Source organism: Mobula birostris, chromosome 23 (assembly GCF_030028105.1).
Source record: "Mobula birostris isolate sMobBir1 chromosome 23, sMobBir1.hap1, whole genome shotgun sequence".
Lineage (NCBI taxonomy): Eukaryota > Metazoa > Chordata > Chondrichthyes > Myliobatiformes > Myliobatidae > Mobula > Mobula birostris.
Genome location: NC_092392.1, coordinates 38,203,921 through 38,231,585, shown reverse-complemented (window position 1 = coordinate 38,231,585; position 27,665 = coordinate 38,203,921). Strand labels below are relative to the sequence as shown.

General features: G+C 40.3%; 1 protein-coding gene across 4 annotated transcripts in view; it reads left to right on the top strand.

Moving 5' to 3' along the window:
* The window catches only part of tbc1d22a (TBC1 domain family, member 22a), a 335,257-nt gene that overhangs the window by 99,936 nt on the left and 207,656 nt on the right, over positions 1–27,665 (top strand). For all 4 annotated transcript variants that reach the window (XM_072241880.1, XM_072241879.1, XM_072241878.1 and 1 more), the window contains one exon: positions 12,547–12,661. In XM_072241880.1, the coding sequence (XP_072097981.1) occupies positions 12,547–12,661 (115 nt within the window). The remainder of the gene's footprint in view (positions 1–12,546; positions 12,662–27,665) is intronic.

Here is a 27,665-nt window from a genome sequence, read left to right as displayed (position 1 = left end):
GTGCCTAAGACTTTTGCACAGCACTATATATTTCGATTCTAGAAATATTTCAGAGGTAACCAGAATAGTGGCACAAATTGTTGTTCAGCATCAAACCAAACATTTTCTGTGGGCTTGTCTTGTGAGTCAAAAGAAAGGTTCCAAATTAAAGTAATTAAATGAACTTTCTATGGAGACATGGAATTGTTGAGCTGCTTCCCCTGTTTAAAAGGATTGTATTTAAAATCCCCTTGACATGATACTCCTGTGGCTATTGATATACTCAAATAGCAGTATCATCTATCTTTGATGCCCTATTTCTCTGAAAGACGTTTGTTCACTTCCGCTTTGGTTAATTTGCTACTAATAGGGCCTTGTGTTTTGTATGTTGTGTATCTGTGATGCTGTTAATTGTCTTTCTGCCGATCTGGGTAATTGAAGTAAAATTGGGGTGTTGTGTATCTTCTATCTCTTCCCCCCTGTCATCACCCACTTCCATAAATAATTGCCCAGAGATGCAACAATCATCAACAGTTGCCTTTTTCAACTCCAGTCATTCTGGTTTCAGTGACAGCTATCAGTTTAATGAGCCCAGTGATGCCACCACAGACTGAACTGGCAGGCTATTTGTGGCAGATGCTGTGGACCAACAAGATGGACCCTACACCCTACACCCTACACCCTACACCCTACTCCCTACTCCCTACTCCCTACTCCCTACAACAACATCAGTTTGCTGGTTGTAGATGCATTTGTTCCAGATGACATTGATAGGAGTGACCAATGTTTTTGGAAACAAAGTACTGTCCTCGCCATTCCACAGCATGATGTGGAAACACTAGGGTGATTATATTATTTTATATATATGGAATCTGTAATCTTGCGTCTCCAAGGCTCATCCCTTATTATTAACTGTGATTTAGTGAAAAATCTCAAATTGTGTCAGGTGCAATACCTAGAATACCTACAATTGAGATGGCAAACCAGCAATAGCTCGAGACAGGATTATGTGCATGTGAATACACAAATACAGTTTGCTGAAGGGGGTAAATTATACCATACTTATAAACCTGATTTAAAGCTCTGCAGGCCTGCCACATTCAGTTGTGGGCATTGCTGAAAAACATTTCACCTTTGTATACCATTTAGTTTATAATTCCCTCTTTTTTTCCCCTCCAAAATGGCTACTTCACACTTTTCCACATTTCATTAGTCTGTATGTCCTTGGGTTTGTTAAGCATTATTGCTGGCTATTACATTTCCAGGTTACATGTAGTATGCAAAATTTGATCATGTGCTCTGTAAATCCATGTCTTGGCATTCATCGTGTTTATCAGAGAACTTAGTAATAGTCTCAATGCAGATACCTGGGAATTGCTGACATGCATTTTCCTCCATTGCCACTGTTGGTTTTTAGTCTCAAGCCAATTTTGTATCCATATCTCATGCTGATTAATTTTTGTTGATGTCTATTATCTGGCTTTCCATCAAATGGCTTTAAGTTCCATATTCTGAAAATCAATCACATCACCTTCATTATTTCATTAGAGGAGTGTAGCAGCATTCTAGTTGAGATTTTGGATTAGCATTTTGAAAACCATTGATCCAGTCACATGAATTAAACACTGACATAGAAACATAGAAAACCTACAGCACAATACAGGCCGTTTGGCCCATGAAGTTGTACCGAACATGTCCCTACCTTAGAAATTACTAGGGTTACCCATAGCCCTCTATCTTTCTAAGCTCCATGTACCTATACAAAAGTCTCTTAAAAGACCCTATCATATCCGCCTCCACCACCGTTGCCGGCAGCCCATTCTACGCACTCACCACTCTCTGCTTTTTAAAAAAAAAAAAATAGAAATAAATTACCCCTGACATTTCCTCTGTACCTACTCCCAAGCACCTTAAACCTGTGCCCTCTTGTGACAGCCATTTCTGCCCTGGGAAAAAGCCTCTGACTATCCACATGATTAATACCTCTAATCATCTTACACGCCTCTGTCAGGTCACCTCTCATCCTGTGTTGCTCCAAGGAGAAAAGGCCGAGTTCACTCAACCTATTCTCATCCTTGTAAATCTCCTCTGCAGCCTTTCTGTGGTTTCCACATCCTTCCTGTAGTGAGGCGACCAGAACTGAGCACAGTACTCCAAGTCGGGTCTGACCAGGGTCCTAGATAGCTGCAACATTGCTTCTCGGCTCCTAAATTCAATTCCACAATTGATGAAGGCCAATACACCGTATACCTTCTTAACCACAGAGTCAACCTGCGCAGCTGCTTTGAGAGTCCTGTGGACTTGGTCCCCAAGATCTCTCTGATCCTCCACACTGCTAAGAGTCTTACCATTAATACTATATTCTGCCATCAAATTTGACCTACCAAAATGAACTACTTCACACTTATCTGGGTTGATCTCCATCTGCCACTTCTCAGCTCAGTTTTGCATCCTATCAATGTCCCGCTGTAACCTCTGACAGCCCTCCACACTATCCACAACACCCCCAACCTTTATGTCATCAGCAAACTTACTAACCCATCCCTCTATTTCCTCATCCAGGTCATTTATAAAAATCACGAAGAGTAAAGGTCCCAGAACAGATCCGTGAGGCACACCACTGGTCACCGACCTCCATGCAGAACATGTCCTGCCTACAACCACTCTTTGCCTTCTGTGGGCAAGCCAGTTCTGGATCCACAAAACAATGTCCCCTTGGATCTCATGCCTCCTCACTTTTTCAATAAGCCTTGCATGGGGTACCTTATCAAATGCCTTGCTGAAATCCATATACACTACATCTACTGCTCTTCCTTCATCAATGTGTTTAGTCACATCCTCAAAAAATTCAATCACGCTCGTAAGACACAACCTGCCCTTGACAAAGCCATGCTGACTATTCCTAATCATATTATACCTCTCCAAATGTTCATAAATCCTGCCTCTCAGGATCTTCTCCATCGACTTACCAACCACTGAAGTAAGACTCGCTGGTCTATAATTTCCTGGGCTATCTCTACTCCTGTTCTTGAATAGGGGAACAACATCCACAACCCTCCAATTCTCCGGAACCTCTCCCGACCCCATTGATGATTCAAAGGTCATCGCTGGAGGCTCAGCAATCTCCTCCCTCGCCTCCCACAGTAGCCTGGGGTACATCTCATCCGGTCCCGGCAACTTATCCAACTTGATGCACATCCTCTTTCTTAATATCTACATGCTCAAGCTTTTCAGTCTGCTGCAAGTCATCACTACAATCACCAAGATATTTTTCCATAATGGATACTGAAGTTAAGTATTCATTAAGTACCTCTGCTATTTCCTCCGGTTCCATACACACTTTCCCACTGTCACACTTGATAGGTCCTATTCTTTCAAGCCTTATCCTCTTGCTCTTCACATACTTGTAGAATGCCTTGAGGTTTTCCTTAATCCTGCCTGCCAAGGCCTTCTCATGGCCTCTTCTGGCTCTCCTAATTTCCTTCTTAAGCTCCTTCCTATTAGCCTTATAATCTTCTAGATCTCTAACATTACCTAGCTCTCTGAACCTTTTGTAAGTTTTTCTTTTCTTCTTGACTAGATTTACTACAGCCTTTGTACACCACGGTTCCTGTACCCTACTATAACTTCCCTGTCTCATTGGAACGTACATATGCAGAACTGCACACAAATATCCCCTGAACATTTGCCACATTTCTTCTGTAACTTTCCCTGAGAACATCTGTTCCCAATATAAGCTTCCAAGTTCCTGCCTGATAGCCTCATAATTCCCCTTACTCCAATTAAACACTTTTCTAACTTGTCTGTTTCTATCTCTCTCCAATGCTGTTGTAAAGGAGATAGAACTATGATCACTATCTCCAAAATGCTCTCCCACTGAGAGATCTGACACCTGACCAGGTTCATTTCCCAATACCAAATCAAGTACACTCTCTCCTCTTGTAGGCTTACCTATATAAAGAAACCTTCCTGAACACACCTAACAATCTCCACCCCATCTAAACCCCTTGCTTTAGGGAGATGCCAATCGATATTTGGGAAATTAAAATCTCCCACCACGACAACTCTTATTATTTCACCTTTCCAGGATCTGTTTCCCTATCTGCTCCTTGATATCCCTGTTACTATTGGGCGGCCTATAAAAAACACCCAGTAGAGTTATTGACCCCTTCCTGTTCCTAACCTCCACCCACAGAGACTCTGTAGACAATCCCTCCATGATGTCCACCTTTTCTGCAGCTGTGACACTATCTCTAATCAACAGTGCCATACTTCCACCTCTTTTGCCTCCCTCCCTGTACTTTCTGAAACATCTAAAACCCGGCACTTGAAGTAACCATTCCTGTCCCTGAGCCATCCAAGTCTCTGTAATGGCCACCACATCATAGCTGCAAGTACTGATCCACGCTCTAAGCTCATCTGCCTTGTTCGCAATACTCCCTGTGTTAAAATAAACACATCTCAAACCGTCGGTCTGAGCGTGTCCCTTCTCTATCACCTGCCTATCTTCCCTCACACACTGTCTCCAAGCTTTCTCTATTTGTGAGCCAACCGCCTCTTCCTCCATCTCTTCAGTTCGGTTCCCACTCCCCAACAATTCTAGTTTAAACTCTCCCCAGTAGACTTAGCAAGCCTACCCACCAGGATATTGGTCCCCCTGGAATTCAAGTGCAACTCGTCCTTTTTGTACAGGTCACACCTGCCCCGAAAGAGGTCCCAATGATTCAGAAATCTGTATCCCTGCCCCCTGCTCTAATGCCTCAGCTTCGCATTCATCCTCCACCTCATTCTATTTCTTTACTCACTGTCACGTGGTACAGGCAGTAATCCTGAGATTACTAGCTTTGCGGTCCTGCTTCTCAACTTCCTTCCTAACTCCCTGTAGTCTGTGTTCAGGACCTCTTCCCTTTTCCTACCTATGTCATTGGTACCAATATGTACCACGACCTCTGGCTATTCTCCCTCCCGCTGCAGGATATTGTAGACGCGATCTGAAACATCCAGGACACTGGCACCTGGGAGGCAAACTACCATCTGAGTTTCATTCCTACGTCCACAGAATTGCCTGTCTGACCCCCTAACTATAGAGTCCCCTATCACTACTGCCTTTTTCTTCCTTTCCCTTCCCTTCTGAACCACAGGGCCAGACTCTGTGCCAGAGGCACAGCCACTGTTGCTTCCCCCAGGTAGGCTGTCCCCACCAACAGTACTCAAATAGGAGTACTTATTGTCAAGGGGTACAGCCACGGGTACTCTCTAGTACCTGACTCTTCCCCTTCCCTCTCCTGACTGTTACCCACTTGTCTGTCTCCCATGGCCCTGGTGTGACCACCTGCCTATAACTCCTTTCTATCACCTCTTCGCTCTGCCTGACCAGATGAAGATCATCGAGCTGCAACTCCACTTCCCTAACCCGGTCCCTTAGGAGCTGCAGCTCGACACACTGGGTGCAGATACGGCCTTCTGGCAGGTTGGGAGACTCCAGGACTTTTCACATCTGACACCAAACACAGAACACCGGCATCACACACATATTTCCTTTCCACAATTAACATAGGTAAACCTATTTCGCCTCGTCCCGTTACTGCCTAAGCCCGTTGAGCTAATGCCCTATCAATCTGCTACCCTCTCACTCCGCTGCCTGCTGGATATGGCGGTCTTTTTTAACTTTTCCTGCTCTTTGGAAGTCTGAGAATTTGAGTTGAAGTAATTACTCTAAAATAAAAGTGTGATTCATAGTTGGATTGGGCTTCACTTGTGTCAAAAGTCAAAGGAAGTTTATTATCAAAGTACATATATGTCAGCATATACAACCCTAAGATTCTTTACCTTGCGAGAATATTGAATAAATCCATAATAGAATAAGTTAAAGACCGTACAATGCAACACACACAATGCTGGAGGAACACAGCAGGCCAGGCAGCATCTATGCAAAAGGATAAACAGTTAATGTTTTGGGCCAAGACCCTTTATCAGGACTGGATAGGAAGAGGAGAAGTCAGAGTAAGAAGATGGGGAGAGGGGAGGAAGAAATAAAAGATAGGAGGTGATGGGTGAAACAGGGAGAAGGAGCGAGCTGAAGTAAAGAGCTGGGAGGTTGATTGGTGAAAGAGATGAAGGGCTGGAGAAGGAGTAATCTGACAAGAGAGGACAGAAGGCCATGAAGAAAGGGAAGGAGGAGGAACACCAGAGGGAGGTGATTGGCAGGCAAGGAGATGTGGTGAGAGAGGGGAATGGAGAATGGTGACTGGGGGGGAAGGGCCATTACTGAAAGTTCGAGGAATTGATGTTCATGCCATCAGGTTGGAGACTACCCAGACAGAATATAAGGTGTTGCTCCTCCAACCTTCATTCTATGTAGGGTTTTGCAAGCAGAACAAGTGCTACACCTGCCCCCACACCACCTCCCTCACTACCATACAGGGTCTCAAACAGTCTTTCCAGGCAACACTTCACCTGTGAGTCTTTTGGGGTTATGTATCTGCCTCTCCTGGTGTGGCCTCCTGTATATCATATGAGACCTGACGTCAATTGCGAGACGGCTTCTGTCTGCCAGAAATGTGGGGTCCCCTGTGGCCACCCATTTTAATTCTACTTCCCCTTCCCATTCCAACATGTCATTCCATGGCCTCCTGTACTGCCATGATGAGGCCACACTCATGTTGGAGGAGCAACACCTTGTATTCCATCTGGGGAAAAAACCATAAGACATAGGAGCAGAATTAGGCCATTCAGCCCATCAAGTCCACTCTGCCGTATGATCATGGATCCCATTCAACCCCATACACTTGCCCTCTTGATGCTCTGACCAATCAGGAATCCATCAACTATCGCTTTGAATATACCCATGGACTTGGCTTCCACCGCAGTCTGTGGCAGAGCATTTCACAGATTCACCACTCTTTAACTAAAAAAATTCCTCCTTACTTCTGTTCTAAAAGGGTGCCCCTCAATTTTAAGGTTGTGCCCTCAATTTCTGGATACCCCCTCCAGAGGAAACATTATCTCCACATCAACCTTATCTAGTCCTTTCGCCCCTGCATTCTTTTCAATTCCATTGAGTACATGCCCAAATCTGCCAAATGCTCCTCATGTTCACCCCTTCATTCCCAGAATCATCCTAGTGAACCTCCTCTGGAAACTAGTGCAGCCTGACTTAGTGTCTTATAAAGCTTCAGCATTATCTCCTTGTTTTTATATCCAATTCCCGTTGAAATAAATGTCAACATTGCATTTGCCTTTATCACAGACTCAACCTGTAAATTAACCTTCTGCGAATCTTGCACGAGGACTCCTAAGTCCCTCTCCACCTCTGATGTTTGAATTTTCTCCCCGTTTAGATAATAGTCTGCACTATTGTTTCTTTTACCAAAGTGCATTATCATACATTTCCCAACACTGTATTCCATCTGCCACTTTTTGTCCATTCTTCCAATTTGCCCAAGTTCTGCTGCAATCACATTGCTTCTTTAGCACTACCTACCCCTCCATCTATCTTTGTATCATCTGCAAACTTTGCCACAGTGCCATCAATTTCACTATCTAAATCATTGACAAACAATGTGAAAAGTAGTGGTCCCAATATTGACTCCTGAGGAACACGACCAGTCATTGGCAGCTAACCAGAAAAGGCCCCCTTTATTCCTACTCACTGCCTCTTGCCTGTCAGCTATTCCTCTATCCATGCCAGTATATTTCCTGTATTACCATAGGATTTTATCTTGTTAAGTATCCTCATGTAAGGTACATTATCAAATGCCTTCTGAATATCTAAGTAAATGACACCCACTACCTCTCCTTTGTCCACCCTGCTTGTTACTTCCTTGAAGAACTCTAACAGATTTGTCAGACAAGTTTTCCCTTTGCAGAAACCACTCTGATTTTGACTTATTTTATCATTAGTCTCCAAGTACTCTGAAACCTCATCCTTAATAATGGACTCCAACACGTTCCCAACCACTGAAGTTAGGCTAACTAGCCTATAATTTCCTCTCTTTTGTGTTCCTCCCTTCTTAAAGAGTGGAATGACATTTCCAGTCCTCTGGGACCCTGCCAGAATCAAATGATTCTTGAAAGATTATGACCAATGCATCCATTATCTCTTCAGCTACCTCTTTCACATCTCTGGGATGTAGTCCATCAGGTGATTATCCACCATATGACCTTTGAGTTTGCCTAGCCCTTTTTCCTTTGTAATAGCAATGGCGTTCACTCCTGCTCCCTGACACTCACAGACCTCTGGCATATAGCTGGTATCTTCCACAGTAAAGACTGAAGCAAAATACTTATTCTGTTCATCTGCCCTTTCTTTGTCCCCCATTACTATTTCACCAGCATTATTCTCCTGTCTTCTAACCTCAACTCTCACCTCCCTTTTATTCTTTATATAACTGAAAAACTTCTAGTACCCTGCTTTATATTATTGGCTAGTTTGCCTTCCTATTTCATCTTTTTCCTTCTTGTAGCTTTTTTAGTTGCCTTTTGTTGGATTTTAAAAGCTTCCCAATCATCAAACTTCCCACTCACTTCTCCTACCTTGTATGCCCTTTCCTTGGTTTTTATACAGTCCTTAACTTCCTGTATCAGCCATGGTTGCCTATCCCTGCCACTTGAGAACTACTGCTTCTGTGGGACATATCTATCCTGCGCCTTGTGAACTATTTACTGAAACTTCAGCCACCGCTGTTCTGCCATCATCCCCGCCAGCATTCCCCTCTAATCCACCTGGGCAAGCTCCTCTCTCATGCTCCTGTCATTCCCTTTATTTCATTATGATACTGATACATGTGACTTGTGCTTCTCCTTCTCAAATTGCAGTATGAATTCAATCATATTGAATAGGGGTAGTGGAGGTATAATTTGTCCATCTGTGCTGATCACCTCATCCTTGACTAAGTTGTTCCACCGTGAACATGATCTGTTATGAGTCAATATGATGCTTTCAGATCAGGTCATGCATAGCACATACCTCCGCCACACTGCTCAGGTGTGTTTCTGGAGTACAGGGGCTAGCGACCCTTGTGCCTGTTATCACTGAGCAGCAGTGAACCATCTGATTGGCCTATCAGAGTTCTCTTTGGGAACTAGCTGACTTGATCAGCATTTCTGATCTGGCTGTTGTTCACGATTGCACTTAATTTAAAAAAATTATGATTACTGCCTCCTAGGGGTTCCTGTATGTTAAGCTGACTAATAATATCTGGGTTATTACACAACACCCAATCTAAGTTGGCCTTTCCCTAGTAGGCTCAAGCACAAGCTGCTCTAAATAGCCATCTCGTCGGCATTCCCTCTCTCATGATCCAACTCTGACATGATTTTCCCAATCCCCTTGCGTATTGAAGTCCCCCCATTACAATTGTGACATTACCCTTATCACATGCCTTTTCCAGCTCCCTTTGCAATCTCAACCCCACATCTTAGTTACTGTTTGGAGGCCTATATATGATTCCCATAATGGTTTTTTTTTAACCCTTGCAGTTTCTTAAATCCACTCGCAAAGACTTGACATTCTCTGACCCTATATCACATCTCTTACCAATAGAGCCACACCACCACCTATACCTTCCTGCCTGTCCTTTCGATACAAAGTATATCCTTTGATGTTAAGCTCCTAACTATGACCTTCTTTCAGCCATGACTCAGTGATGCTTACAACATCATACCAGCCAATCTCTAATTTCGCCATGAGATTGTCCACCTCATTCCGAATGCTATTCCTGCATTTTTTGCTCTTATGAATTTTTCCTCTGTGGTACAACTTAACTCTTTGCTCTGTCTGCAGTTGTACCCAATCATTGGCTTGTCCTTCCTTAAATTCATATTGAATATTACATCATCTACTTGTAAACCTGCCGGCTCATCCTCAGCTCTATCATACTGGTTCCCATCCCCCTGCCATTTTAGGGCAGCCTCCAGCCTTATGGTATGAATATCGATTTCTTGATCTTCCAATAATTGAACCCCCCCCCTTCACCATTCCCATTTCCTTTGCTCACCTTATCTCCTTACCTGCCTATCACCTCCCTCTAATGCTCCTCCCCTTTCCTTTCTTCCATGGTCTTCTGTCCTCTCCCATCAGATTCCCCCTTCTCCAGCCCTTTATCTCTTTCACCATTCAACTTTCCAGTTCTTTACTTCACCCCTCTCCTGGTTTCATCTATCACCTGCAATCTTGTATTTCTTCCTTCCCTCTCCCCACTTTCATACTCTGACTTCTCATTTGTTTTCTCCAGTCCTGATGAAGGGTCTTGGTTCAAAACGTTGACTGTTCCCATAGATGCTGCCTGGCTGGCTGAGTTCCTCCAGCATTTTATGTGTGTTGCTTAGACTTCTAGCAACTGTAGATTTTCTCTTGTTTGTGGAAAGACAGCACCAATTTTGACATTCAACCAATGTGCAAAAGACAACAAACTGTGTAATTAGAACAATTAATAATAATAAATAAGTAATAAATATTGAGAATATGAGATGAAGAGTCCTTGAAAGTGAATCCATAAGTTGTGGGAACATTTCAGTGCTGGGGCAAGTGAAGTTATTCCTGTTGGTTCAAGAGCTTGATGGTTGAGGGAAATAACTGTTTCTGAACCTGGTGGTCTGAGACCTGAGGCTCCTATACCACCCTCCAGATGTCAGCAGTGAGGAGAGAGCATGCCCTGGATGGTGGAGGCCCCTGATGATGGATGCTGCTTTTCTGTGACAATGTTTTGGGTAGATGTGTTCAATGGTGGGGAAAGCTTTACCTGTGATGGACTGGATCATATCCATTACATCTTGTAGAAATTTTTGGATAAAGGGCATTGGTGTTTCCATAGCAGGCTGTGATGCAGCCAGTTAATATACTCCCCACTTCACACCTATTGAACTTTGTCAGAGTTTTGGATATCATATTGAACCTTCTCAAACTCCTAAGGAAGTAGAAGCACTGCTGTGCTTTCTTCGTATTTGCACTTGCTCAGGACAGTTACTTTGAAATAATAACATGGAGGAAATTAAAGTTGCTAACCTCTCCACCTCTGATCCTCCCATGAGGATTGGCTCTTGGTCCTCTGGTTTCCTCCTCCTGAAGCCAATAGTCAGCTCCATGGTCTTGCTGACATCGAGTCAGAGGGCATTGTTGTGCACCACTCAGCTAGCTTTTCAAGTGGTGCAAGCTGAATCGCCACAATAACTGACTGCAAAAACGCACAAGCTTTCAGGAAAGAAATTGGCTTCCTTTTCTGGTCTGCCTTGTATTTGACTCCAGACCTATTAATGAGGTTGATTTTGAAATGTTCAGTGTTGAGTGTGCCGTTCAATTCACCGGGAAAATTTAATGTTCCAAAATTTCCCTATCAATATTATGCTGACTAACATGGGCAATATACCATAACTTTTTTATAATAAGTTTGCAACATTTGTAATTCTCCAGTATATTTGTCATGTCTGTCTCTATCCAGGTAATAAGTTTAAACTTAATTTTATGTCAAAGATTTAGTGACCATGTGATCAAATAAAACCTATATGCTTTTGATGCCTCAAAGCCATATGAAATCACACTAGCAGTGTGAATAGCTAACATTAATTAAATGCTTCAGATAAAGGCTGGCCTTGCCTCATTGTTATTTGTTAAATATTTATTAAAATTCTTAGTATTCAAAGAGTTAAGTGGTTTGTAAAATTTCAGACTGAATCTAAGTCTCTGCACTCTGAGTTTCCCAGGTGGTGCAAGATAAATAACCACTGTTTGTAACTATAAATCTGTGTGAGTGAAATAATGAGATTAATACAAAATGTTTCTTGTTGGAACTTAATTTATCTTTTTAATTTATTCATGAGCCAATATAATTCTGTGGTAACAGTTCGTTCACTGTGTGAGCTGTAAGTTTGTTTAAGAATGATAGAAACCTGACTACAATCTTAAACCAGCAAATGTGAGAGAGAAGTCTTTGCTGTTTCAACAGGTTTCATTTAAATTGTTTATGTAAAACTTAGAGCAAACTTTTTGTATTTATTGCTGTTTTAAAAAAGTTTCCTTTAGCAGTTTTTAAACTATACCACTATTTTTGGGAATATGGATTTTCATTGGATATTTAGCTGGTGGGAATATAAAATGGAGAACACTATAAATAGTGCTTTCGTGAGGGACTGCCTCATGATATTAGTTTTCCACTCAGCAAGTTCCAGCTCAGTGTTGGACACCTGTTGACTTTTGAAGCTGCTGTTAAATTTGTGCGTATTTTTTGCACATTAACATTGATGTATATGCACAGTGCTAGTGAGCAAGATTAATTTGTACTATATTTTAAAATTCTAATCACAATTTAACATTAAACTGTATGATCTAAATAGCTAGTTATAATGAATCCTTGGTCCAGTAAGTAATACGTTAAATAAATCATTATGGAAATAGATGAACTACTATGCAAATGTGATGATGTATTAAAGTCACCAATAAGTTGGTAATGCTTAAATTCACCAATGCAATAGACATCACTATTGTTATTCATTTTGGGGAAAAACAAATAAATGTACCTGTTCCATTCAAAAGTATTTGCTTTGTTCTAGTTTCTTCAAATTCTTTTCCAGATCTTTGAGCGTATTCTTTTCATCTGGGCGATTCGACATCCAGCCAGTGGCTATGTCCAAGGGATAAATGACCTTGTGACTCCTTTCTTTGTAGTCTTCGTTTTTGAATATATTGGTAAGTTTTCAGGACTGATTTAAGCTTCCTTTATTTCTGATGTAAGTACCTGTGTTACATTAGCAATGCAATACATGATGTGTAACAAATTCTTCTGTAAAGCCATTGGGAAAATTATTAAAAGAATTTGTATCAGAAAAGAGAAGGCTTTTGACTAGAAAAGTTTAGAAACAAAGCTTCTATTTGGAAAACTATGTTCTACCACATTTCAGATTCAAAGTACATTTATTATCAAAGTATGTATGCAGAATAAAACCCTGAGAATGGTCCTTCCCCACACCCTCATCCCCACCAGACAGCCACACAACAGAGAAAACTCTTAACGTGTTCAAAGAAAAACATTTACCACTGCCTCCCTGGTTTGGTATCAATTTTTCTTCTATCTCTGAAAATTAAAGCCATTGTCTAAAAACAAATTTTGTATTTAAAACTGCTGACTTCAAGACAGACTGCCAAAAAGTACAATACTTTTCTTCATACATCCTGTATTAATTTGTTTGTTCATATATATAAAACAAGATTTGTTTTTTCCAATAATGAATTCTGTCAGTCAACTCTGTCTGTAAATAAGATGGCTTTGTACATTTTCAAAGCATGTATTTAGATATTTTTAAGTATGCTTCAGAGTTTAGTTCATCACGCTGCTTCATCGAGACATTAATGGTTTGTCTTATTCATATGAAATGGGAAGGATGATGTGCCCTTGTGTAGTTTGAAAGGGTATTTCTCACTTACTGATTTGCAGGATGCTGTTTCCCCACTTGTTTCTTTTCATTTTTGACATCGTGGGAGGCCTTAAGTTGCTTTGTGACTAATGATAGCTTCTGGCTAATCATCTATTCAGTAGGGAGGAAACTGACTCCAGAGGACCCCCACAATTCTCATTTCAATTTTCATTTATGTATAGAAAATTTCTTAATTTATCTTAATTAGTTCTATCAAATCAAATTTTACCATTTGAATTTTAATTAAAAATGTCAAGCCACTTAAATTTGTCGTTTCTTGTTTTTTTTTTAAAAGAAAAGTCTTTTTGTAAAACCTAAGGTATTTTCATCTGAAGTTCATCCAGCCTGAAGTGTATATTTCGTAAAATTTGCAGCTGTAAAATGGGCTATTCAGTCCTTAATGATTTTATTATATTTTTTATAAAGGTTGCTCAAATTGTATTGAGGATCTTTTATATGTTCAATAACTCGGATGACATTCATGTTATAGCTGTTAGGATTATAATAATTCACCCTTACAGAAATGATGAATCAGAGTATTGATTAATTGCATTTGTCTCTGTTTCTTAACAGAAAAAGCCAGTTACCAAACTGACCACATAATATGATGGGGTGGGAAAGATTAGATGAGTAAAGCTTGCATAGCAAATGAAGGCTGGAATGAATTGTTTATTTTCATTTCGAAAGGCTGATTTGTACTTGTGCATCAAGCTTGTGCCGTAGCCTACGCGTTGTGAGCATTTATACTTCTGCGTTGGTGTGCCTGCATCCCTCTGCAATTCGCGCATGTCGCGCATGCGCACACACCTCCCCATGCAAGGCTTCATGGTCATGGTAGTCTTTCTCGGGGTAAACAAGTTTAAAGCGAGCGTCTTTTTTCGTAAAAGCGAAATGTGTCCTCCATAATTTCAGAGGTCTGTAAAGCTTTATGGAAAGCATTGCAGCCAGAGTTCCTTCCCTGCCCTTCAGTCGTCCAATGCGAAGCTATTGCAGCGTGGGAGGAAGTGCGATGCTACCAAGCGGACCAATCGCAGTAGTTGTGGCCTGCGTTGCCACAACGCGTAGTTACATTTTGGGAGAGATGCGCGTCAAGCTACGGTGTAGGAATCGCGGTGACGCCATACCTACGGTGTTGATTTGACGCAGAAGTATAAATCAGCCTTTACTGTTGCAAATTATGCAAGATATGCATTTGTCTAAAGTTCTACTAATAATCAAAATATTTAATTCTGCCTAAAATATTGACAAAGAATTCATCCCTGAAAGAATCCACTTAAAAAGTGAAAAAAAAAATGAACTCTAGTTCTGTGTAACTAGTTTCCTTGTGTTTTCATCAAAGGGGAGAAAGTGGCTAGGCCCTTAAGCAAATTACTATTTTCTTTTTAACAGTTGAACTTGGATTTTTACATGCAGATATGGAGTATATAATGAATCCACTTGTGCAATAGCAGTGATTTAGTATGAGGGGTGGAATAAATTTCCACAGACTGGCACTCAGATGGAGAATTTAAAGAACATGCTTAATATTTAAAGCAAAATGGAGGGATGTGAGAGCAGTTGTGAATGCACCAAATAACATCTGTGAAGAGTGCTTATTGGTTTTTGCATAATAATAAAGTTGACCCACTCCTTCAGTCTTACAGTGCTTCAATTTACATGACAACATTTTCAGAATTTTCTGTTGTGGATGCTTTAACACTAAATGTGTCCATTCAAGGGAAAATTCAGCAACCAATACTTAAACACTTTGCAATTGGGACAAAAGTTAGTGTGGTTGCATTTATATTAAATTCATTTTTACCACCATTGAAATTTGTGTCCTTGGAATAAACTGAACGCTAATTGCAAGGGTTTTATTAATTCTAAGTTATAAGAAGGTAAACAGGTAAAGGAATTATTTTGAGCATGGTGTCTAGCTCATTAAAATGTTTTCAATTAAGTTAGTTATCACGGGAAAGTTACTACACGTTAATTGAACTTTAGTTTGATAAAAATGGACTACAGGTTAATTCTAGTAACAGTGCTTGGTAGAAATTGAAAAGACCCATTCAGTGGACAAGTGAGGATAGTATTTTCTTTATTACATTAAGCTTTTGCATCTTGCTGTCTGTTATGCTGCTGGTGTTTAGGGCAGGAATAAAGGACCTCCATCTCTGGTGGTGGTCAAAGCTTTCATCATAGCAGTAGCTTCTTTTGGTTTTCGCTATTGTCAGCCATGCAAGTTCTGGGTGGAGACTCAGGGATACCATTGCATTCAGATGTAAAGTGAATCCTTCATTGCTGTTTCCGTAGCAGTTTAATTTTACCAGTAAGGGTTGTTAGCCCCGAGTTGAAGCCCCAAACATGGAGGACCGGTGGACCACTCTTAGTCTGTCCTCTACCCCTTGACCTGTTTGGCACGGGTGATCCTACCAAGAGTCAAAGCATGAAGCCCTGACTCCACCCAGCATAGCTCTCCTTGTCATTGAGGTACACAAGTCTCCAAACCCTACAACAAGGTGGTGGTCCTCTTGGAGGAACCTTTTGCTTCACTATATCAGTATCCAGACAAAGTAAGGAAGACAGTCTATCAATTATAGTCTCTATGGTTATCAGAATTGCCCTATATTCAGTATTATTTGAATAACCTGCATGGTGTGTCATTTACAAAGCTCACTTGCAACCAGCATTTCAGTTTGAGAAGCCAATTTGGCACAAAACAACCTTTGAAATCAATGACCAACCTTTCCAATATCTTACCAGAGCTGGCTAATTCTGATGAAAGTTCATCAGTTTATAAATTTGCCTGCTTTAACATCTTTGTAGGTGCTGTCTTATTTGCTGAGTTGTTCCAGCAATTTTTATTTCAGACTTCCAGAAAGGACTACCAGAAAAGTGGCAGTAGGCGGGGCCGGGGTTGCGGAATGAACAAAATAAAGAGGGGTAGGGAGGGTAATGGAGGAAAACGGTTCTGGAAATTAGAGAAATCCGTGTTCCTGCCATTTTGTTGGAGGCTACCTTGATGGAATATGAGGTTGCTCCTCCAATTTGAGTTTGACCTCAATGTGTCATGTGTTAGTATGGGAATGGGAAGTTAAAATAAAATGGGTAACCACCAGGAGACGGCGGCGGTGGACAAAGCAAAGTTGCACAACAAAGTGATTCTCCAATATGCATCAGATCTTACTGATGTAGAGAAGGCCGCACCAGGAGCACTTGATACAATAAATGATCCCAATAGGTTCACAGGTTGCGTGCACTTTAACTGGAAGGATCGCTTGGGGCTCCGAATGGTGGCAAGGGAGGTATAAACAGGTGTACCACTTGTCACATCGCAGGGATAAGTGCCAAGAGGGATATTATTGCGGAGGGGCGAGTGGCCAATGGTATCACATAACGAGTAATGCCTGTGGGGAGAGTGTGGGGAAGGGGACGGTGTGCTTGGTGGTATAATTCTTTTGGAGATGGAAGATGTTGCGGAGAATGGGGTGCCTTGTGGAGTGATAGGTGAGGACAAGAAGAACCCTACACATATTACATGGGGGGGTGGTTGGGAGTAAGAGGAGACTTGCAAGAGATGGAGGAAACAGATGAGAGCAGCATTGGTGGTTGTGGAAATGAAACCCTATTTTATGAAAAAAGAGGACTTCTCGAGTGTTCGAGGAGGGAATGCCTCATCCTGAAAACAGGCATGGCTAAGGAACTGAGCGAAGGACAGGATAGTTCAAAGGTTCAAAGTAAAGTTATTATCACAGTACATGTATGTCACCATATCATCATCATCATCATCATCATCATCAGGTGCCATGCCCAGATTGATTGAGCTTTGACTAGCATGGCCCACACATTCCTGTTTCGGATCAAGTGGATCAGTTCATTGGTATTCATTTCCAGTTCTCCGGCTGCTGTCTCCATCATCATTTGTCTTTGCCTTCTTTTTGCTTTCTTCCCTTCAATCTTTCCCATAATTACTGTGCATTCTAACTCCTCTTTCCTAGTCACATGTCCAATGAAGTTACGTTGCCTTTTCATGATCTCATACATTATTTCTCTTTTTGTGCATGCTCTGTTTATGACATCCTCGTTAGATATTCATTTCGTCCATGATATTCTCTGCATCCTCCTCAAAGACCACATCCCTGCTGCTTCAATTCGTTTCCTCATATATGTCACCATATGCAATCCTGAGAATCTCTTTTTCTTGCCGGCATTCACAGTAAATACAAGAAACCCAATAGAATCAGTGAAAGTCCACCCCCAATAGTATCAACAGCAACCAATGTGCAAAAAGCAACAAGCTGTACAAATACAAAATTAAATAAAAGCTAAAATTATAAGTAAATTAGTGATAAATATCGAGAGCATGAGTTGCAGAGTGATCATAATCACTGTGAGAGCCAGTAGATTTGTAAAAGATGTTGGTTGATAATCTATCTCTGGAGATGGAGGCAGAGAATGAGAAAGAGAAGAGTGATGTCAGAGAATACCAAGTAAATTTAAGGGCAGGCTGGAAGTTGGAGGCAAAATGGATGAAATTGACAAGCTCTGCATGGATGCTTGAATCACCATTTATGCAGTCTGCAGTCGTCAGTGTAGCAGGGGAAGAGTTGTGGAGCATTACTGGTGTAGGCTTGGAACATGGACTGTTTCATGTAGCTGATGAAATGGCAGGTATAGTTGGGGCCCATATGAGTGCCCATGATAAAACTTTGGTTTGGAGGAAGTGAGAGAAGCCAAAAGAGATTACTAAGGGTAAGAGCCAGGTCCTGTCTTTGGTTTTTGTTTTACAGTTGAAGGTTTAGGCCAGTATGCCATGCATCTTATGAATAGTGATGGATATGGACATTTTCAAAAGCTGTCAATATTAAATTATTCTGAAATAAATCTAAAATAGAATCTGAAGCTTAAGTTCTTGACCTTTCGATTTGTTTTCTTAATTGCACTTGATTTTGCAAGGGCAGTGTGTCAAGAGAAAAACCTTTGCATCTAAATTAATTGTTTACTGAATTTGATAGAAGAATTATTTAACTTAACGTGCATGCTATTTAAAGAAATGTTTGTAAAATTCATCTTTTTATAACCCCATGTAAAATATACGTCCAATCAAGAAAGCCAGTTTAAATGCAGACCTAAATCAGATATTTTTAATTTGTAGAACTGTAGTTTGCAACTTTATCCATGCTCATTACACTAGTAACAGGTGTCGAATGACATTAATTACACACAAGTCTTGAGGAAAATGACCCAGTGGGGAAAAAAAGATTGGTCCCAAGTGTGCAATAACAGGGGGAAGAAAATCATACATTTGAATTTCTAATTGGTCTTTGCGTTCTAATTATAAAGTGCTTCAGCTCAAGAAAGTAATTATAAAAATGGCATTCATTCCTTTAAAAAAAAGATTCTAATGATCATTGCATCAGGGTTGTGTTTTTGCATGTTGATACATTTATTCTTACTTTTAAATTGCAGATATTTGAATTGAATTTTCAAGGTCTAATGTAATCTTGGTTAACCCGCTGATAGTGGCAAGAATTGGAATGTTGGATACAATTTGGGAATAGCAGTGATTCTCATTTTCAAAGTTACTGTTCTATAGATCCATAACTTTAAAATGGAGCAAAAATGACGAGGAAGAATGTATAATTTCTTTATATCTCAAAATGTTAAGTTATTGGAAAATATTTAAGCTGCTTTAATTTGATCCTGACCAAAAACTCATAGTCAGTCATTTCTAATCTTGAAGAGTTTACTTTTGGGGTAATTTTCTGAAATATTATGAAATATATCTAAATTTGATATGTCATGAGAGCTATCAGATGTGCTGGGTGCGTCCCGGCTACTGCTGCACCACTGCATGCTTTGCGGCCCGGTATCGGTCCGCAGCCCAGAGGTTGGGGACCATTGTACTAATTGACCTTTCTGTGATGTATCCTATCTTATCTTTCACTGTTAACATACTGTAGTTGAGAAGAATTGAACAGTTAAAGGAATGTTTTAAAAATATCAAATCCAAATATTTGTTGAAGCTTGTGTATGTATATTTTTATTGTAAAGTGGGGAATTGTTTTAATACAGCTAATGGTGAGGTAACATCTTTAAGCCTGAGTGATTTGGAAATATTGAAATAAGAGGAATGATTCAGTGCCAGTGCTCCAAAGGCTTCCCAGCCCAACCTCTCAGTTCAAAACATCTTGAGGATTTAACCTTGAATCCTCCTCCTTCATTTACTTGGTTTATTCTTAATGGTATTGGAACACATAGTACTTTATCTCTTGTACACCATCACTCGTTTCCTGCGCTGTCTCTCTATTGTTGTCTTTTGCAAATAGTTTTTGTATGAGAAATAATTTTCTTAAGCACAATATTGGAAAACTGAACCCTTGGCTTTCACCAGATTTTTTTTGGAGTCAAACTCTCCATTCTCCCACCCTTGCTTTTGGATGAGTACATGGCCAATGACTTGATGCAATCATCCCAGACAGACATACATGGGTTAAAATAACATTTGAGCTTTTATTTTTAAAAAAAGTTGTCTGCCACTCGAGGAGGTGCTGTCTTATGGATGAGTCCCTGTTTACTGCCTCAAATCAATACAAATGATTCAAAGCAGGGCAGTGGTTTTCTCTCAGCTGAGAACACCAACAGATTATCAGGTCATTATCATGGATTGGAACTTCCTGTGTGTGCAAATTGCTATGCTTTCCACTGAGTGTTTTGGACGCCCTGTGGATATGAAATTCACAAGTTGTCAGTAGTTGCACTATCTGTGATCCTGTAAGCTCATATAAGGTGTGTGTAATATGTTTGTAACATTTTCTGAACCTACCCCTTTCACAAACAAGAGAAAGTCTGGAAGTGGCCTTCCTTTGCTCGTTCTGTGACCACACCTTCTCAACTGGTAGCTGCCAACCAGCCTCCTGGTTGTGTCTGAGCAGTTGTTCTAACCCTCCTTGTCAGTGATGTAACTTTTGCAATTGTATTTGCTGTGCAATTCTAATTACACTGATTATAGCTGCAAAAATGGTTCAATTTGGTTTGTTTTGCATGTTATGAGTAAAGTTACATGGCATAATATAGGGGAAATTTTTTTGTGCACAGCATGTTTAATACCCTGCTGCAGTTTGTTTGGGTTGTTTCCAAAGGGAAATCAAAGTTAAGACTTCTATTTAATTAGTCAATTCGTCCTTGGTCCTGCAGTGTCCTCTAAAAATTGGTATCAACCTGGTGTTTGTTTTTCGCTAAAATGTTTAGCTGTGCTTGATGAGGAAAATAATAAGTGTGCTTATAATGTTAAGAAAAATCCTGACAACAAGCCTATGCGCAATTAATTTCTAGTGCATACCATTGTGGCATCTCTAGAAAAGGTTAACGACTTATTGCCAATAAAGAGAAATTGAATGCACTTGGATAAGTGAATTGTACTTCATTTATTTCAGCGCAAAACTGATATTCTAGACTTGGAGAAGAATAGAATTTAAACTGTTTTTTAAGTGCTTCAAAATTAAATTGAGAATAATTAGCATCGTTTCGATTGGAGAAATAAGAACTTTGTAATTATCTGAATTGGAATCTCACTTGGATGTCATATCCTATGTGTGTCTGTGTGATTTATCTTCAGATAAATACTGTCATTTCATTTTATCTTGTCTATCTTCTGCAAGAAGATAAAGGAACCTGAAAGGCTGGATGTATGTATGTTGATACAGCACCAAATCGGCCCTTTGAGCTATGCTGCCCCATTGCCCCACGGGACAAGTTACAACGGCCAATTAACTTACCCAGGACATCCTTAGACTGAAGCAGCCGAAGAAAATTCACACATTCCGCGGGAGGTTGTGTCCAGACTTAAAACAGCTTCTTCTCCACTGCTATCAGACTCCTAACTAGTAGTCTCTTTTGCACTCCCAGTACCGATAGAACAGCAACATTTCTGTACTCTTAATTCTGCTTCTTTTGAATATTCTCCTTCTGTCATTTCATTTTTGTTTCTTTTTCACTACTTCAGATTGTACTACCGTTGTGATATTTTGTGCTGGTAGGTATGTATTGATGCAGATACAAAGAAGTCACAACAGTGACTATATTTCATTAGGAATTTGAGGATCAGAATAAGCTGCAGAAAGTTGTAAACTCAGTCAGCCTCATCATGGGCAATAGCTTCCGTAGTATCCAGGACACCTTCAAGGAGTGATGCCTCAAAAAGGCGGCATCCATCATTAAGGACCCTCCTCACCCAGGTCATGCCTTGTTCCCATTGCTACCATTAGGAAGGAGGTACAGATGCCCGAAGTCACACACTCAACGATTCTGGAACAGCTTCTTCCCCTGTGTCATCCAATTTCTGAATGGGCATTGAACCCATGAATGTTATCTTACTACTTCTTTTCTCTCTTTTTGTACTATTTATTTAATTTAACTTTTTAAATGTATATATACTGTAATTTACAGTTTTTATGTATTGAAATATATTACTGCTGCATAACAAATGTCACAACATATTAAACCTGATTCTGATTTATTGCTTTATTTATTACTAACTTTTACACTGTTTACTCTGTAAGCTTCATGTGATCAAGGAACTTCAATGCACCCTGGTGTACATGAATAATCTAATTTAATGGGACTAATGGTATTGCTCCCCTGGGAGCTGGCATGGGGCTGATCTGCAAAGTGGCTGCCTCCTGTGATTTTATAAGGAGAAAATAAAATCAACAATAGAAGCAATAAAACGTAAAATTATTTCTGATGATGCCACTGAATATTGTTGCCAAAACGTCTAAACCAGCCATTTATCTCACTGTTATTGGAAGCCCTGAAAAATGCAACTTGGCCAGCACTTTCAAAGAACAACATTCATTGTTTATCCCTTGAAGGCAGAGCTGAAGCACTAGCCTTTAACCAAAATGAACCATATAATATAATCTATATGATCTACTGTATAATCTGGGTGGTAGGATGGAGATGCATCTCTACAAAAGGAGCTCCCTCTTTCCTTTCTCTGGCCTGCAAATCACCTTTGGGCAAGGTGTAGCCCTGCTGAGTTCCTGATCAGAGTCATGTGAAGCCTTGGGAGCAGGTGGTGGATGATCATATGAGCAGCTGATGCATATCACAAGTTCTGGTTTTGTGACCATTGATGCTAGGCAAACTGTCTTTGAAGAGTATTGATGATGGCTGGAGTCACCTGTCTTGTAAAGACACTGCCCAGAAGAAGGCAATGGCAAACCATTTCTGTAGGAGAAAATTGCCAAGAACATTCATGGTCATGGAAAGACCATGATCATCCATGTCATATGACATGGCACATAATGAATGAATATAATCTTTGATTATGTCGTTGGGTAAGAGGTTTTATGATTTAGACCTAGGAATAAAGGTTTGGTGAGCTATTTCAGATTCATTTATTTACCACGTGTATCAAACCATGCAGTGAAATGTGCATTTGTGTTAACAACCAATGCAATGTAAGAAGGTGCTGGGGGCAGCCTGCAAATGTTGCCACATGCTCTGGCACCAACATAGCATACCCACGATGTTCAACAAAACAAAATAACAACTCAAATGAGCCCCTTTACTGCCCTCTCTCATGGTTGGGCCTCCAATACCAGGACTGGCTGCTTCTGGGCTTCCAACTCCTAATCCTTGACCCCAGACTCTCAGACATTGGGGTTCCAACTTCCAGTCCCTGGTCCAGACTCTCAGACCTTTGACCTCCAGATACACTCCCTTTAGGCCTCTGCCTCAGGACTCGCCAGCTTCTGGCTTCAGTCACTGGACAACTGACCTCTGGTTATCAAGCCTAGATCTCATTGATCCTTGGCCTGCTGACCCAACATCTGTCCACAGGGATCACTCGCCTTCAACTGCAGAGTACTCCAACCTGGATTACCACCACTGGATCTTGCCTGCCCCTGACTCTTCATTTACTGCCCGAGATCTCTAACTCCCCCTCATTCCTGTCCCTAAACCCCAACCTTTCTCCTAACTCCCCACACTGACCCCCAAACTATCCCTATAAATGTAAAAGAACAGCTAAATTGAGCCATGACTTCATTGGACATTGCAAATCAGAGCCACCTTGACTGGAAGTTACATGCATCCAAGTTAGGATGCAAGGAACTTGAAAGTGGTGAAATTTCAATGTACCTCTGGCCTTGTTCGTTTGGGCAGTAGACTTCAGTGCTTTGGAAGGTGCTGTTATTTAAAATTAACTTTGAAATTAGAGTGTTCGAATTTTCTAAAAATAACTATACAGCCATATTAGTAGCAGATATCTTTGCAGTGGTCTTAATATTCACTATCCATTGCCCCAATTTTTGAGAGTGGATCCAGTAAATGTTTTCAAAATAGCTTATGGTAGGTCAAGTTTGATTTGTTTTGTGGACAGTTATGAATGAGTCCAGAAGAAGGGTCTCAGCCCGAAACGTCAACTGTTTCCTTTATTCCATAGATGCAGGCTGGCCTGCTCAGTTCCTCCAGCATTTTGTGTGTATTACAGTGGTAATTTATACCTCAATAAGACTTAGCAAATTCCTTAAAGCATGATCTTGCTGAATCTCTTACCTTGAAATTGTGCTTGGATTACTGAGATGGGATTTGAACTGTAAGGTATAGTCTCAATGTTGTTTGAAAATGTTGTTATATGCTCTTCCATGTTAATATTTTTCATGTTGTTTGCTTTATTTTTTTCAATGGACTAGATGTGCTCAGACCATTGTGACCCTGCCTGTCAATTGAAGTTAGTGCCTGTAGACTTCGGCTATCTACTTTCATCTGTGCTGGAGATGGGTGATTAAATCTCTGCAATAATTAGGCCACAAGCAGTGTAGTCCACCATTTCTATTCTGGATGCCCCAACTAGGTTTATAGGGGGCCATATTGGGGGAAAATATAAATACCCTTTAAATTTGTCTGATCTTCAGAAGTATATTTAAATTATAAAAACGGATGTCAATTTATTTTCTTTTTTTTTGGCGCGTGCGTGCGTCCGTGATGATGTCTTTTTTTTCATGGCTTTTTACAAGGCGCGGAACAAGAGAGTGAGAGACTGTGTGGCGTGCCACTCCTCACACAGACGTTCTCGCAGTATTTTCCCTTTATTTTACGAGGTCGAGTTGCGATCTCGACACTTAACCCAGCACGGATGGAGAGCGTACTTGGGAGCGGACCCAACTGGTTTCGAACCCGGGAACCTCCGCTCCCAGGTCTGGCCCCGATCTCATTGCGCCATCAGCCGGCCCGTCAATTTATTTTCAATTAATTAAAAGTGCATTAAACTAAGTATTTTAATATATCTTAAAACATTTAACATAAATTAAAGAAATAATATGCCGTACACTTCTGAATTTAGGGGTTAAGAATCCCAGTTGAAGTGAATGAGATTCTAAATTCAGTGTGTAGTCTGACATGGTAAATGATATGAGAAGCTCTATTTCATAGAGAATGAAACTAGGGAATGTCAGTAATAGAGCAGAGTGACTGATGCAGAAAGGGTTGTCACTCATTAATCCTGGGCTTTGAATAAGTTCACGAAGATCAGAAATTTCTAGAATGGCTGAATGCTGGCGGTTCTTTCAGAACCATGGCTATAACCAGTAAGATCCTCTCCTGCATGGTTTCAGTGAGGAGTGCCGATAACGTGGAGCATTTAGTTTGGAGAAATTGGTATGTTTGATGGTGTGAGACCTGAGTTAACATCAGTTAGATGTTCACTCACCCAGGATGTTGTGCTGATTTTTTTCTGCCATTTTAATTGTAAATTAATTAACACTAATGGGCTCACTTGTTCAGGTGACATCTTCCAATTATCAGGAGTCAATTTCACATAACGTTATCTCAAAATCTTGTCAATCTGAATTCAAAGTTCTGTATTTTAGAAGAGCAAAACTTCAACTTCAATTAATCTTTGTTTAATTGTGCAAGACTTCAATGCATGAAGCTAATAGTTTTCAATCCCAGAAAAAGTGAAGAACTAGAAGCTGCACACCATTATTGCTGACAGCCACTTTAAACTGTACTCCTTTTGTGCATACACCATCTCTATGCCAACTCTAATTAGGTACAGTGATTATGCCAAAGTAAAAGTTCCAGAAGATTTTTTTGCTCTTTTAAACACAACAAGCTCTGTGTTACTGACATTGTAAGGTGAAGATCATTAATTATTACTCAAGAAGGTGCATGGGGAAAAGTTAGAGAAATAACACATGCCAGATCTGTAGTGTGCAGCTCCTATTGGAGTACATTCTTTCTTATAACTGCATTAATTGCAATTAGCGATCGACTTCAAAATTCTAATAGTTTGACATCTAAGGAAGGGCTTGGCTGGTATTCAACGACTTGTGTTACTGTGGAGTATCAGAGCTGCTATTTTTTGTTTTTCTCCTTTGTGAATTTCTTGGGCATTGGAGCTATTGAATAGTGAACTGCTTCTATGGTTGAATAATCAGACCAGCGTATTTTTAAAAGACTGGCAAACATTAAAAAGTGATGAGGCTTCTGCTTTGGCAAATCAGTTTTTGATTTATAATTCGCATACGTTCATGAACTTTAGAAACTCAAGAGTTTTACTTGTTTCCGATTTCCACTAAAATCTTTTGCTACTACTTTTATACTTGTAACTTCAAAACTAAAATTGTGGGAGCAGACAACTATCTTGTCTCTTCTTGGAATTATTGCTCGAACAAAAGCTGCAACTGGAAGCAATTGATAGATTTTCCACAAAATAAAATAAAAATTACATGTAGGGCCTGGAGAGGAGAAACAGTTTTCTCCAGCAGTATTTTCTATGATCTAGAGTAAATAGAAAACTAGAGTGGAGTCAGAGAAAGGAAGAAAATGATCCATTCAGCATGAGAAATATTAGAATTTAAAAAAAGATGATTTTTCATCAAATTTATTAGTGTCCTACCGCTGCCACATGAAAAGTCAATTTAAACCTATGTTCCCTGGTGCCCAAGTGAACCGTGCTTGGGACTACAATAGCTGATCACAATTTATTTATCCTGTTGGGCTTTTATAATATTAGGCTTTCATGGTTAAGCTTCATTTAAAACAAGTTTCTCCTGCTGTAGTGGCTCGACTTCAGGGTTCAGGGAAATCCTTCTTGGACCAATCAATTATAGAATGCCTCTGTTTTGTAATACTTTATTGACATTTATTGAACTCTTACCAGTAATGCCCACTTAATGAAAACTGCACACAGAGTTTATTTTTCATCTCTTAGATATTAACTTATCAAAGTGAAGGATGTTGTAAGGAAGTTAATGAAAATGCGGAGAATCTCTGGACAGAATTTTAAAGTACTGTCTTGGTGTCAGTTTCACAGCTTAGGTTAACTTCTCTTGGCAACTTGATGAATCTTTATAATAGCTATGTGTATTCAGTAGGTTATTGACATATTCACCAGGCTTTGTTGTTATTTGGCGTTGCGTGCTGAATAGATGCTAGAACATCCAAAATCCATTTTTGCTGCCAGGTACAGAAGATTAAAGCACATGGGATCAGAGTAATGTTGTTAAGTTGGGTTCTTAATTAGTTTAGTGAAAAGAGGCAGTGGGTAGTGGCAGGGAATTGATTTTCTAATTGGAAGTCTAACCAGTGGTGCACCCCAGGTATAAGTGCTAACACCTTACTTACTTGTAATAAAAGGTGGGGATGAGAATGTAAGTAATCTGATTCGTAAATTTCTTCATGACGAGAACAACTTTTGTTGCCTTCTGGACTCCAACAATTTTTAACCATTCGGAAGGACATAGATCAACTGGAAAGTTGCATTGTTCAGTAACAGATGGGAATTTCAGCCAGTATCTGTGAGGTAATATATTTTGGGGTAGTTGCTGGCTTATTCACTACATGGGCTTTAAAAGCATTGCTATGTGGAGGGCTCTTGGGTTGCAAGCTCATAGTTCCTAACACAGGTGGATAGGGTAGTGAAGAAGGCATTTAGTGTTCTTGCCTTCATTGGCTGAGGCATTTGAGAATAGGTGTTGAGAAGTCATGTTTTAGCATGTTGGGTAGGCTGCACTTGCAGTTCTTGAACCTTGCTTCTGATTTATTTGTCTGTTGCCGAAGTCTGACAACAGAAGTATCCCTGCTGAAATTTGCAAAGCTGACATGGCAAGTAACATTACAGAGATAGACTGCGGCATCTGGACACCGAAGCAATGTATTTGCGAAAGATAACAAATAAATGTCCAAGCACATTCCACTCTGTCATGATGCAGTTGATACAAATGATTAAACTCATCCCATACCCAATCTTCTAAAACATCAATGCATAATGATGTATCGATGATACTACC